Consider the following 13,533-nt stretch of genomic DNA (forward strand, 5'->3'; position numbering starts at 1 on the left):
ACATTACGCCAAGGGTAATGAACACAACGCCTAGGTTAGTGATCACCACGCCAAGGGTAGTGAAAACCACGCCAAGGGTAGTGACTACCACGTTAAGAGTAGTGAACACCACGTCATGGGTAGTGAACACCACGTCATGGGTAGTGAACACCACGTCATGGGTAGTGAACACCAAGCCAAGGGAAGTGAACACCACGCCAAGAGTAGTGAACATTACGCCAAGGGTAGTGAACACTACGCTAAAGGTAGTGAGCACCACACCAAGGATAATGAAAATCATGTCAAGGGTAGTGAACACCACGTCACGTTCAGTGAACACCACGCCACGTTCAGTGAATACCACGTCAAAGGTAGTGAACACCACGCCAAGGGTAGTGAACACTACGCGATGGGTAGTCAACACCATGCTAAGGGTAGGGAACACTACGCCAAGGGTAGTTAACAACATGCCAAAGGTAGTGAACACTACGCCATGGGTAGTGAACACCACGCTAAGGGTACTGAACACCACGCGAAGGGTACTGAACACCACATAAAGGGTAGTGAACACCGCGTCAAGGGGAGTGAACACCATGCCAAGGGTAGTGAACACCACGTCAAGGGTAATGAACACCACACTAAGGATATTGAACACCACGTCAAGGGTAGTTAACACCACACTAAGGGTAGTGAACACCACGTCAAGGTTAGTGAAAACCATGCTAAGGGTAGTGAACACCATGCCAAGGGAAGTGAACACTATGCCAAGGGTAGTGAACACCATGCCAAAGGTAGTGAACACCATGCCAAGGGTAGTGAACTCCACGCCAAGGGTAGTGAACACCATGCAAAGGGAAATGAACTCCATGCCAAGGGTAGTGAACACAACGCCAAGGGTAATGAACCCCACGCTAAGGGTAGTGAACACCACGTCAAGGGTAGTGAACACCATGCAAAGGGTAGTGAACACCACGCCAAGGGTAGTGAACACCACACGAAGGGTAGTGAAGACTACGCTAAGAGTAGTGAACACCACGTCATGGATAGTGAACACCACACCAAGGGAAGTGAACACCACGCCAAGAGTAGTGAACATTACCCCAAGGGTAGTGAACACCACGCCAAGGGTAGTGAGCACCACACCAAGGGTAGTGAAATCCATGTGAAGGAGAGTGAACACCACGCCAAGTTCAGTGAACACCACGCCACGTTCAGTGAATACCACGCCAAGGGTAGTGAACACCACGCCAAGGGTAGTGAACACCACATCAAGGGTAGTGAACACCACGCCAGGGGTCGTGAACACCACCCCAAAGGTAGTGAACACTATGCCAAGGGTAGTGAACACCTTGCCAATGGTAGTGAACACCACGCTAAGGGTAGTGAAAACCACACCAAGGGTAGTGATGACCACGCTAAGGTTAGTGAACACCACGCTAAGGGTAGTGAACACCATGCCACGGGTAGTGAACACCACGCCAATGGTAGTGAACACCAAGCCATTCGTAGTGAACACCAAGCCAAGGGTAGTAAACACCACGCCAAGGGTAATGAGCATGACGCCAAGGGTAGTGAACACCACGCAAAGTCTAGTAAACAGCACACCATTGGTAGTGTACACCACGCCATGGGAAGCGAACACCACGCCAAGGGTAGTGAACACCACGCCAAGGGTGGTGAACATGACGTCAAGGGTAGTGAACACCACGTTAAGGGTAGTGAACACCACGCCAAGTGTAGTGAACACCTAACACCATGTGATTGCTAGTGAACACCACGCCAAGGTTGGTGAACACCACGCCAGGGGTAGTGAACACCACGCAAAAGGAAGTGAAGACCACGCCAAGGGTAGTGAATATCACTCCGAAGGTAGTGAACATCAAGCCAATGGTATTGAACACCAAGCCAAAGGTAGTGAACACCACGCCAAGGGTAATGAACATAACGCCAAGGGTAGTGAACACCACGCCAAGGGTAGTGAACGTGACGCCATGGGTAGTGAACACAATACCATTAATAGTGAACACCACGCCAAGGGCAGTAAACACCACGTCAAGGTTAGTGAAAACCATGCTAAGGATAGTGAACACCATGCCAAGGGAAGTGAACACTATGCCAAAGGTAGTGAACACTATGCCAAGGGTAGTGAACACCTCGCCGGGGGTAGTGAACACCACGCCAAGGGTAGTGAACACCATGCCAAGGGTAGAGAACACCATGCGATGGTAGTGAACACCAAGCCAAAGGTAGTGAACACCACGCCAAGGGTGGTGAACACCACACAAGGGGTAGTGAACACCACGCCTAGGGTAGTGAAGACCACGCCAACGGTAGTGAACATTACGCCTGGGGTAGTGAATATCAAGCCAATTGTACTGAACACCAAGCCAAAGGTAGTGAATACCACGCCAAGGGTAGTGAACATAACGCAAAGGATAGTGAACACCACGCCAAGGGTAGTGAACACCACGCTATGAGTAGTGAACACCATACCATTAGTAGTGAACACCACGCCAAGGGTAGTGTACACCACGTCAAGGTTAGTGAAAATAATGCTAAGGGTAGTGAACACCATGCCAAGGGATGTGAACACTATGCCAAGGGTAGTGAACACCATGCCAAGGGTATTGAACACCTCGACAGGGGTAGTGAACACCTCGCCAGGGGTAGTGAACACTACGCCAAGGGTAGTGAACACCAAATGAAGGGTAGTGAACACCATGCCAAGGGTAGTGAACACCACGCCAAGGTTAGTAAATACCAAGCCAAGGTTAGTGAACACCACGCAATGGGTAATGAACCCCACGCCAAGGGTAGTGAACACCACGTCAAGGGTAGTGAACACCATGCCAAGGGTAGTGAACACTACGCCAAGGGTAGTGAACACCACGCCAAGGGTAATGAACACCATGCCAAGGGTAGCAAACAACACGCCAAGGGTAGTGAACACAACGCCTAGGTTAGTGATCACCACGCTAAGGGTAGTGAACACCATACTAAGGGTAGTGAACACCACGCCAAGAGTAGTGAACACCACCTCAAGGGTAGTGAACACCACGCCATGGGTAGTGAACACCATGCCAAGGGTAGTGAACACCACGCCAAGGGTAGTGAAAATCACGCCAAGGGTAGTGAATACCACGCTAGAAGTAGTGAACACCACGTCATGGGTAGTGAACACCAAGCCAAGGGAAGTGAACACCACGCCAAGAGTAGTGAATATTACGCCAAGGGTAGTGAACACTGCGCTAAAGGTAGTGAGCACCACACCAAGGATAATGAAAACCATGTCAAGGGTAGTGAACACCACGCCAAGTTCGGGGAACACCACGCCACGTTCAGTGAATACCACGTCAAGGGTTGTGAACACCACGCCAAGGGTAGTGAACATGACGCTATGGGTAGTGAACACCATGCCATGGGAAGTGAACACCACGCCAAGGGTAGTGAACACCACGTCAAGGTTAGTGAAAACCATGCTAAGAGTAGTGAACACCATGCCAAGGGAAGTGAACACTATGCCAAAGGTAGTGAACACTATGCCAAGGGCAGTGAACACCTCGCCGGAGGTAGTGAACACCACGCCAAGGGTAGTGAACACCAAATGAAGGGTAGTGAACACCATGCCAAGAGTAATGAACACCACGCCAAGGTTAGTAAACACCAAGCCAATGGTAGTGAACACCATGCAAACGGAAGTGAACATCATGCCAAGGGTAGTGAACACCACTCCAAGGGTAATGATCCCCACGCCAAGCTTAGTGAACACCACGTCAAGGGTAGTGAACACCATGCAAAGGGTAGTGAACACCACGCCAAGGGTAGTTAACACAACGCAAAGGGTAGTGATCACCACGCTAAGGGTAGTGAACACCACGCTAAGGGTAGTGAGTACCACACTAAGGGTAGTGAACACCACGTTAGGGGTAGTGAACACCACGCCAAGGGTAGTGAACACCACACGAAGGGTAGTGAACACCATGCTAAGGGTAGTGAACACATTAACAATGGTAGTGAACACCTCGCTAAGGGTAGTGAACACCACGCCAAGGGAAGTGAACACCACATCAAGGGTAGTGAACACCACGCCAGGGGTCGTGAACACCACCCCAAGGGTAGTGAACACCATGCCAAGGGTAGTGAACACCTTGCCAATGGTAGTGAACACCACGCTAAGGGTAGTGAAGACCACGCCAAAGGTAGTGAACACCACGCTAAGGGTAGTGAACACCATGCCACGAGTAGTGAACACCATGCCAATGGTAGTGAACACCAAGCCATTGGTAGTGAACACCAAGCCAAGGGTGGTGAACACCACGCCAAGGTTAGTGAATTTAATGCCATGGGTAGTGAACACCATGCCAAGGGTAAAGAACATGACGTCAAGGGTAGTGAACACCACGTTAAGGGTAGTGAACACCACGCCAAGGGTAGTGAACACCATGCCAATGGTAGTTAACACCATGCGAATGGTAGTGAACACCAAGCCAAGGGTGATGAACACCAAGCCAGGGGTAGTGAACACCACGCAAAAGGTAGTGAAGACCACGCCAAGGGTAGTGAACATCACTCCAAAGGTAGTGAACATCAAGCTAATGGTATTGAACACCAAGCCAAAGGTAGTGAACACCACGCCAAGGGAAATGAACATAACGCCAAGGGTAGTGAACACCACGCCAAGGGTAGTGAACGTGACGCCATGAGTAGTGAACAATATTCCATGGGCAGTGAACACCACGCTAAGAGTAGTGAACACCACGTAAATGTTAGTGAAAACCATGCAAAGGGTAGTGAACACTATGCCAAAGGTAGTGAACACTATGCCAAGGGTAGTGAACACCTCGCGGGGGGTAGTGAACACCACGCTAAGGGTAGTGAACATCATGCCAAGGGTAGAGAACATCATGCGATGGTAGTGAACACTAAGCCAAAGGTAGTGAACACCACGTCAAGGGTGGTGAACACCACGCCACGGGTAGTGAAGACCACGCCTAGGGTAGTGAAGACCACGCCAAAAGTAGTGAAGACCACGCCAAGGGTAGTGAACATCACCCCAAGGGTAGTGAATATCAAGCCAATTGTATTGATCACCAAGCTAAAGGTAGTGAATATCAAGCCAATTGTATTGATCACCAAGCAAAAGGTAGTGAATACCACCCCAAGGGTAGTGAACATAACGCCAAGGATAGTGAACACCACGCCAAGGGTAGAGAACACCACGTTATGAGTAGTGAACACCATACCGGTCGGACGGTATGGTGTTCCAGGGGGAGCCGGTCGGCCGAGCGGACAGCACGCTGGACTTGTGATCCTGTGGTCCTGGGTTCGATCCCAGGCGCCAGCGAGAAACAATGGGCAGAGTATCTTTCACCCTATGCCCCTGTTACCTAGCAGTAAAATAGGTACCTGGGTGTTAGTCAGCTGTCACGGCCTGTTTCCTGGGGGTGGAGGCCTGGTCGAGGACCGGGCCGCGGGGACACTAAAAAGCCCCAAAATCATCTCAAGATAACCTCAAGATACCATTGGTAGTGAACACCACGCCAAGGGTAGTGTACACCACGTCAAGGTTAGTTAAAAGAATGCTAAGGGTAGTGAACACCATGCCAAGGGATATTAACCCTATGCCAAGGGTAGTGAACACCATGCCAAGGGTTGTGAACACCTCGCCAGGGGTAGTGATCACCACGCCAAGGGTAGTGAACACCAAATGAAGGGTAGTGAACACCATGCCAAGGGTATTGAACACCACGCCAAGGTTAGTAAATACCAAGCCAAGGGTAGTGAACACCATGCAAAGGGAAGTGAACACCGTGCCAAGGGTAGTGAACACCATGCCAAGGGTAATGAACCCCACGCCAAGGGTAGTAAACACCACGTCAAGGGTAGTGAACACCATGCCAAGGGCAGTGAACACCACGCCAAGGGTAGTGAACACCACGCCAAGGGTAATGAACACCATGCCAAGGGTAGCAAACAACACGCCAAGGGTAGTGAACACAACGCCTAGGTTAGTGATCACAACGCTAAGGGTAGTGAACACCACGCCATGGGTAGTGAACACCACACTAAGGGTAGTGAACACCACGCCAAGAGTAGTGAACACCACGTCAAGGTTAGTGAACACCACGCCATGGGTAGTGAACACCATGCCAAGGGTAGTGAACACCACGCCAAGGGTAGTAAAAACCACGCCAAGGGTAGTGAATACCACGCTAAGAGTAGTGAACACTACGTTATGGGTAGTGAACACAAAGCCAAGGGAAGTGAACACCACGCCAGGAGTAGTGAACATTACGCCAAGGGTAGTGAACACTACGCTAAAGGTAGTGAGCACCACACCAAGGATAATGAAAACCATGTCAAGGGTAGTGAACACCACGCCAAGTTCGGTGAACACCACGCCACGTTCAGTGAATACCACGTCAAGGGTTGTGAACACCACGCCAAGGGTAGTGAACATGACGCCATGGGTAGTGAACACCATGCCATGGGTAGTGAACACCACGCCAAGGGTAGTGAACACCACGTCAAGGTTATTGAAAACCATGCTAAGGGTAGTGAACACCATGCCAAGGGAAGTGAACACTATGCCAAAGGTAGTAAACAATATGCCAAGGGTAGCGAACACCTCGCCGGGAATAGTGAACACCTCGCCAAGGGTAGTGAACACCATGCCAAGGGTAGAGAACACCATGCGATGGTAGTGAACACCAAAGCAAAGGTAGTGAACACCACGGCAAGGGTGGTGAACACAACTCCAGGGGTAGTGAACACCACGCCTAGGGTAGTGAAGACCACGCCAAGGGTAGTGAACATCACGCCAAAGGTAGTGAATATAACGCCAAGGATAGTGAACACCACGCCAAGGGTAGTGAACACCACGCTATGAGTAGTGAATACCACGCCAAGGGTAGTGAACATAACGCCAAGGATAGTGAACACCACGCCAAGGGTAGTGAACACCACGCTATGAGTAGTGAACACCATACCATTGGTAGTGAACACCACGCTAAGGGTAGTGTACACCACGTCAAGGTTAGTGAAAACAATGCTAAGGGTAGTGAACACCATGCCAAGGGATGTGAACACTAAGCCAAGCGTAGTGAACACCATGCCAAGGGTAGTGAACACCTCGCCAGGGGTAGTGATCACCACGCCAAGGGTAGTGAACACCAAATGAAGGGTAGTGAACACCATGCCAAGGGTAGGGAACACCACGCCCAGGTTAGTTAATACCAAGCCAAGGGTAGTGAACACCATGCAAAGGGAAGTGAACACCATGCCAAGGGTAGTGAACACCACGCCAAGGGTAATGAACCCCACGCCAAGGGTAGTGAACACCACGTCAAGGGTAGTGAACACCATGCCAAGGGTAGTGAACACCACGTCAAGGGTAGTGAACACCATGGCAAGGGTAGTGATCACCACGCCAAGGGCAGTGAACACCATGCCAAGGGTAATGAACACCATGCCAAGGGTAGCAAACAACACGCCAAGGGTAGTAAACACAACGCCTAGGTTAGTGATCACCACACTAAGGGTAGTGAACAACCACGCCAAGGGTAGTGAACATCACACTAAGGGTAGTGAACACCATGCCAAAAGTAGTGAACACCACGTCAAGGGTAGTGAACACCACGTTATGGGTAGTGAACACCATGCCAAGGGTAGTGAACACCACGCAAAGGGTAGTAAAAACCACGCCAAGGGCAGTGAATACCACGCTAAGAGTAGTGAACACCACGTCATAGGTAGTGAACACCAAGCCAAGGGAAGTGAACACCACGCCAGGAGTAGTGAACATTACGCCAAGGGTAGTGAACACTACGATAAAGGTAGTGAGCACAACATCAAGGATAATGAAAACCATGTCAAGGGTAGTGAACACCACGCCAAGTTCGGTTAACACCACGCCACGTTCAGTGAATACTACGTCAAGGGTTGTGAACACCACGCCAAGGGTAGTGAACATGACGCTATGGGTAGTGAACACCTCGCCGGGGGTAGTGAACACCACGCCAAGTGTAGTGAACACCAAATGAAGGGTAGTGAACACCATGCCAAGAGAAATGAACACCACGCCAAGGTTAGTAAATAAAAAGCCAAGGGTAGTGAACACCATGCAAAGGGAAGTGAACATCATGCCAAGGGTAGTGAACACCACACCAAGGGAAATCATCCCCACGCCAAGGGTAGTGAACACAACGTCAAGGGTAGTGAACACCATGCAAAGGGTAGTGAACACCACGCCAAGGGTAGTGAACACTATGCAATAGGTAGTGAACACCATGCTAAGGGTAAGGAACACTACGCCAAGGGTAGTGAACAACATGCCAAGGGTAGTGAACACCACGCCATGTTTAGTGAACACCACGCAAAGGGTACTGAACACCACGCGAAGAGTACTGAACACCACATGAAGGGTAGTGAACACCACGTCAAGGGTAGTGAACACCATGCCAGGGGTAGTGAACACCACGCCTAGGGTAATGAACACCACACCAAGGGTAGTGAACACCACGTCAAGGGTAGTGAACACCACACCAAGGATAGTGAACACCACACAAAGGGTAGTGAACACCACGCTAAGGGTAGTGAACACCACTTCAAGGTTAGTTAAAACCATGCTAAGGGTAGTGAACACCATGCCAAGGGAAGTGGACACTATGCCAATGGTAGTGAACACCATGCCAATGGAAGTGAACACAACGCGAAGGGTAGTGAACACCACGCTAAGAATAGTGAACACCACGTCATAGGTAGTTAACACCACACCAAGGGAAGTGAACACCATGCCAAGAGTTGTGAACATTACGCCAAGGGTAGAGAACTCCACGCGAAGGGTAGTGAGCACCACACCAAGGGAAGTGAAAACCATGTCAAGGGTAGTGAACACCACGCCAAATTCAGTGAACACCACGCCACGTTCAGTGAATACCATGCGAAAGGTAGTGAACACCACGCCAAGGGCAGTAAACACTACGCCCAGGGTAGTGAACACCACGTCAAGGGTAGTGAACACCTCGCTAGGGGTCGTGAACACCATGCCAAGGGTAGTGAACACATTGGCAATGGTTGTGAACATCATGCCAAGGGTAGTGAACACCGCGCTAAGGGTAGTGAACATGACGCCAAGGGTAGTGAACACCACGCCAAGGGTAATGAACAACACGCAATTGGTATTGAACACCATGCCATGGGAAGTGACCATCACGCCAAGGGTAGTGAATACCACGTCATGGGTGATGAACACCACGCCAAGGTTAGGGAACTCCATGCAATGGGTAGTGAACACCACGCCAAGGGTAGTGAACATGACGTTAAGGGTAGTGAACGCCACGCCAAGGGTGGTGAACACCACGCCAGGGGTAGTGAACACCACGCAAAGGGTAGTGAGGACCACGCCAAGGGTAGTGAACATCACGCCAAGGGAAGTGCACATCAAGCCAATGGTAGTGAACACCAAGCAAAAGGTATTGAACACCACGCCAAGGGTAGTGACCATAACGCCAATGGTAGTGAACACCTCGCCAAGGGTAGTGAACACGACGCCATGGGTAGTGAACACAATGCCATGGGTAGTGAACACCACGCTAGGAGTAGTGAACACCAAGCTAGGAGTAGTGAACACCACGTCATAGGTAGTGAACACCACGCCAAGAGAAGTGAACACCACGCCAAAAGTAGTGAACATTACGCCAAGGGTAGTGAACACCACGCCAAACGTTGTGAGCACTACACCAAGGGTAGTGAAAACCATGTCAGGGGTAGTGAACACCACGCTACGTTCAGTGAATACCACGCCAAGGGTAGTGAACACCACGCCAGGGGTCGTGAAGACCACGCCAAGGGTAGTGAACACCATGCCAAGGGTAGTGAACACCTTGCCAATGGTAATGAACACCACGCTAAGAGTAGTGAAGACCACGCCATGGGTAGTGAACACCATGCCAATGGTAGTGAACACCACGCCAAGGGAAGTGAACACCACGCCATGGGTAGTGAACACCATGCCATGGGAAGTGAACACCACGCCAAGGGTAGTGAACACCACGCCAAGGGTGGTGAACACCACGCCAAAGGTTAGTGAACTCTACGCCAAGGGTAGTGAAAACCACGCCATGGTTAGTGAACATGACGTCAAGAGTAGTGAACACCACGCCAAGGGTAGTGAACACCATGCCAAGGGTAGTGAACACAACGTCAAGGGTAGTGATAACCACGCTTAGGGTAGTGAATACCACGCCAAGGGTAGTGAACACCAGTGTGTTGCTGGAGACCTCTGCCAGTGTGTTGCTGGAGACCTCTGCCAGTTTGTTGCTGGAGACCTCTGCCAGTGTGTTGCTTGAGACCCCTGCCAGTGTGTTGCTGGAGACCCCTGCCAGTGTGTTGCTGGAGACCTCTGCCAGTGTGTTCCTGGAGACCCCTGCCAGTGTTTTACTGGAGACCCCTGCCAGTGTGTTGCTTGAGACCCCTGCCAGTGTGTTGCTGGAGACCCCTGCCAGTGTGTTGCTGGAGACCTCTGCCAGTGTGTTCCTGGAGACCCCTGCCAGTGTTTTACTGGAGACCCCTGCCAGCGTGTTGCTGGAGACCTCTGCCATTGTGTTGTTGGAGACCTCTGCCAGTGTTTTGCTGGAGACCTCTGCCAGCGTGTTGCTGGAGACCCCTGCTAGCGTGTTGCTGGAGACCGCTGCTAGTGTATTGCTGGAGACCCCTGCCAGTGTGTTGCTGGAGACCCCTGCCAGTGTTTTGCTGGAGACCCATGCCAGTGTGTTGCTGGAGACGACTGCCAGTGTGTTGCTGGAGACCTCTGCCAGCGTGTTGCTGGAAACCTCTGCAATTGTGTTGTTGGAGACCTCTGCCAGTGTGTTGCTGGAGATCCCTGCTAGTGTGTTGCTGGAGACCCCTGCCAGTGTGTTGCTGGAGACCCCTGCCAGTGTGTTGCTGGAGACCTCTGCCAGCGTTTTGCTGGAGACCTCTGCCAGTGTGTTGCTGGAGACCCCTGCCAGTGTGTTGCTGGAGACCTCTGCCAGTGTGTTGCTGGAGATCTCGGCCAGTGTGTTGCTGGAGACCTCTGCCAGCGTGTTGCTGGAGACCTCTGCCATTGTGTTGTTGGAGACCCCTGCCAGTGTGTTGCTGGAGACCTCTGCCAGCGTGTTGCTGGAGACCTCTGTCATTGTGTTGTTGGAAACCTCTGCCAGTGTGTTGTTGGAGACCTCTGCCAGTGTGTTGCTGGAGTCCCCTGCCAGTGTGCTGTTGGAGACCCCTGCCAGTGTGTTGCTGGAGACCCCTGCCAGTGTGTTGCTGGAGACCCCTGCCAGTGTGTTGCTGGAGACCCCTGCCAGTGTGTTGCTGGAGACATCTGCCAACGTGTTGCAGGAGACCTCTGCCAGTGTGTTGTTGGAGACCCCTGCCATTGTGTTGCTGGAGACCCTTGCCAGTGTGTTGCTGGAGACCCCTGCCAGTGTGTTGCTGGAGACTTCTGCCAGTGTGTTGCTGGAGACCTCTGCCAGTGTGTTGCTGGAGACCTCTGCCAGTGTGTTGCTGGAGACCTCTGCCAGTTTGTTGCTGGAGACTTCGGCCAGTGTGTTGCTGGAGACCTCTGCCAGTGTGTTGCTGGAGACCCCTGCCAGTGTGTTGCTGGAGACCTCTGCCAGTGTGTTGCTGGAGACCTCTGCCAGCGTGTTGCTGGAGACCTCTGCCATTGTGTTGTTGGAGACCTCTGCCATTGTGTTGTTGGAGACCTCTGCCAGTGTGTTGCTGGAGTCCCCTGCCAGTGTGCTGTTGGTGACCCCTGCCAGTGTGTTGCTGTAGACCCCTGCCAGTGTGTTGCTGGAGACCCCTGCCAGTGTGTTGCTGGAGACCCCTGCTAGTGTGTTGCTGGAGACCTTTGCCAGCATGTTGCTGGAGACCTCTGCCAGTGTGTTGTTGGAGACCCCTGCCAGTGTGTTGCTGGAGACCCCTGCCAATGTTTTGCTGGAGACCTCTTCCAGTATGTTGCTGGAAACCTCTGCAAGTGTGTTGCTGGAGATTTCTGCCAGTGTGTTGCTGGAGACCTCTGCCAGTGTCTTGCTTGAGACCCCTACCAGTGTGTTGCTGGAGACCCCTGCCAGCGTGTTGCTGGAGACCTCTGCCAGTGTGTTGCTGGAGTCCCCTGCCAGTGTGCTGTTGGAGACCCCTGCCAGTGTGTTGCTGGAGACCCCTGCCAGTGCGTTGCTGGAGACCCCTGCCAGTGTGTTGCTGGAGACCTCTGCCAACGTGTTGCAGGAGACCTCTGCCAGTGTGTTGTTGGATACCCCTGCCAGTGTGTTGCTGGAGACCCTTGACAGTGTGTTGCTGGAGACCCCTGCCAGTGTGTTGCTGCAGACTTCGGCCAGTGTGTTGCTGGAGACCTCTGCCAGTGTGTTGCTGGAGACCTCTGCCAGTGTGTTGCTGGAGACCTCTGCAAGTGTGTTGCTGGAGACTTCGGCCAGTGTGTTGCTGGAGACCTCTGCCAGTGTGTTGCTGGAGACCCCTGCCAGTGTGTTGCTGGAGACCTCTGCCAGTGTGTTGCTGCAGACCTCTGCCAGTGTCTTGCTTGAGACCCTTACCAGTGTGTTGCTGGAGACCCCTGCCAGTGTGTTGCTGGAGACGACTGCCAGTGTGTTGCTGGAGACCTCTGCCAGCGTGTTGCTGGAGACCTCTGCCATTGTGTTGTTGGAGACCTCTGCCAGTGTGTTGCTGGAGATCCCTGCTAGTGTGTTGCTGGAGACCCCTGCCAGTGTGTTGCTGGAGACCCCTGCCAGTGTGTTGCTGGAGACCTCTGCCAGCGTTTTACTGGAGACCTCTGCCAGTGTGTTGCTGGAGACCCCTGCCAGTATGTTGCTGCAGACCTCTGCCAGTGTCTTGCTTGAGACCCCTACCAGTGTGTTGCTGGAGACCCCTGCCAGTGTGTTGCTGGAGACGACTGCCAGTGTGTTGCTGGAGACCTCTGCCAGCGTGTTGCTGGAGACCTCTGCCATTGTGTTGTTGGAGACCTCTGCCAGTGTGTTGCTGGGGATCCCTGCTAGTGTGTTGCTGGAGACCCCTGCCAGTGTGTTGCTGGAGACCTCTGCCAGAGTGTTGCTGGAGACCTCTGCCAGTGTGTTGCTGGAGACCCCTGCCAGTTTGTTGTTGGAGACCCCTGCCAGTGTGTTGCTGGAGACCCCTGCCAGTGTGTTGCTGGAGACCTCTGCCAGAGTGTTGCTGGAGACCTCTGCCAGTGTGTTGCTGGAGACCTCTGCCAGTGTGTTCCTGGAGACCCCTGCCAGTGTTTTACTGGAGACCGCTGCTAGTGTATTGCTGGAGATCCTGCCAGTGTGTTGCTGGAGACCCCTGCCAGCGTGTTGCTGGAGACCGCTGCTAGTGTATTGCTGGAGACCCCTGCCAGTGTGTTGCTGGAGACCCCTGCCAGTGTTTTGCTGGAGACCCATGCCAGTGTGTTGCTGGAGACTTCGGCCAGTGTGTTGCTGGAGACCTCTGCCAGTGTGTTGCTGGAGACCCCTGCCAGTGTGTTGCTGTAGACCTCTGCCAGTG

General features: G+C 52.4%; 1 protein-coding gene across 1 annotated transcript in view; it reads left to right on the forward strand.

The window, feature by feature from the left end:
• LOC138352664 (filaggrin-2-like) overlaps positions 1-13,533 on the forward strand; it is a 52,550-nt gene that overhangs the window by 2,757 nt on the left and 36,260 nt on the right. The window contains exon 2 of the mRNA XM_069305236.1: positions 9,074-9,241. Coding sequence (XP_069161337.1) covers positions 9,074-9,241 — 168 coding nt within the window. The remainder of the gene's footprint in view (positions 1-9,073; positions 9,242-13,533) is intronic.

Source organism: Procambarus clarkii, chromosome 54 (assembly GCF_040958095.1).
Source record: "Procambarus clarkii isolate CNS0578487 chromosome 54, FALCON_Pclarkii_2.0, whole genome shotgun sequence".
In the NCBI taxonomy this organism is placed as follows: domain Eukaryota; kingdom Metazoa; phylum Arthropoda; class Malacostraca; order Decapoda; family Cambaridae; genus Procambarus; species Procambarus clarkii.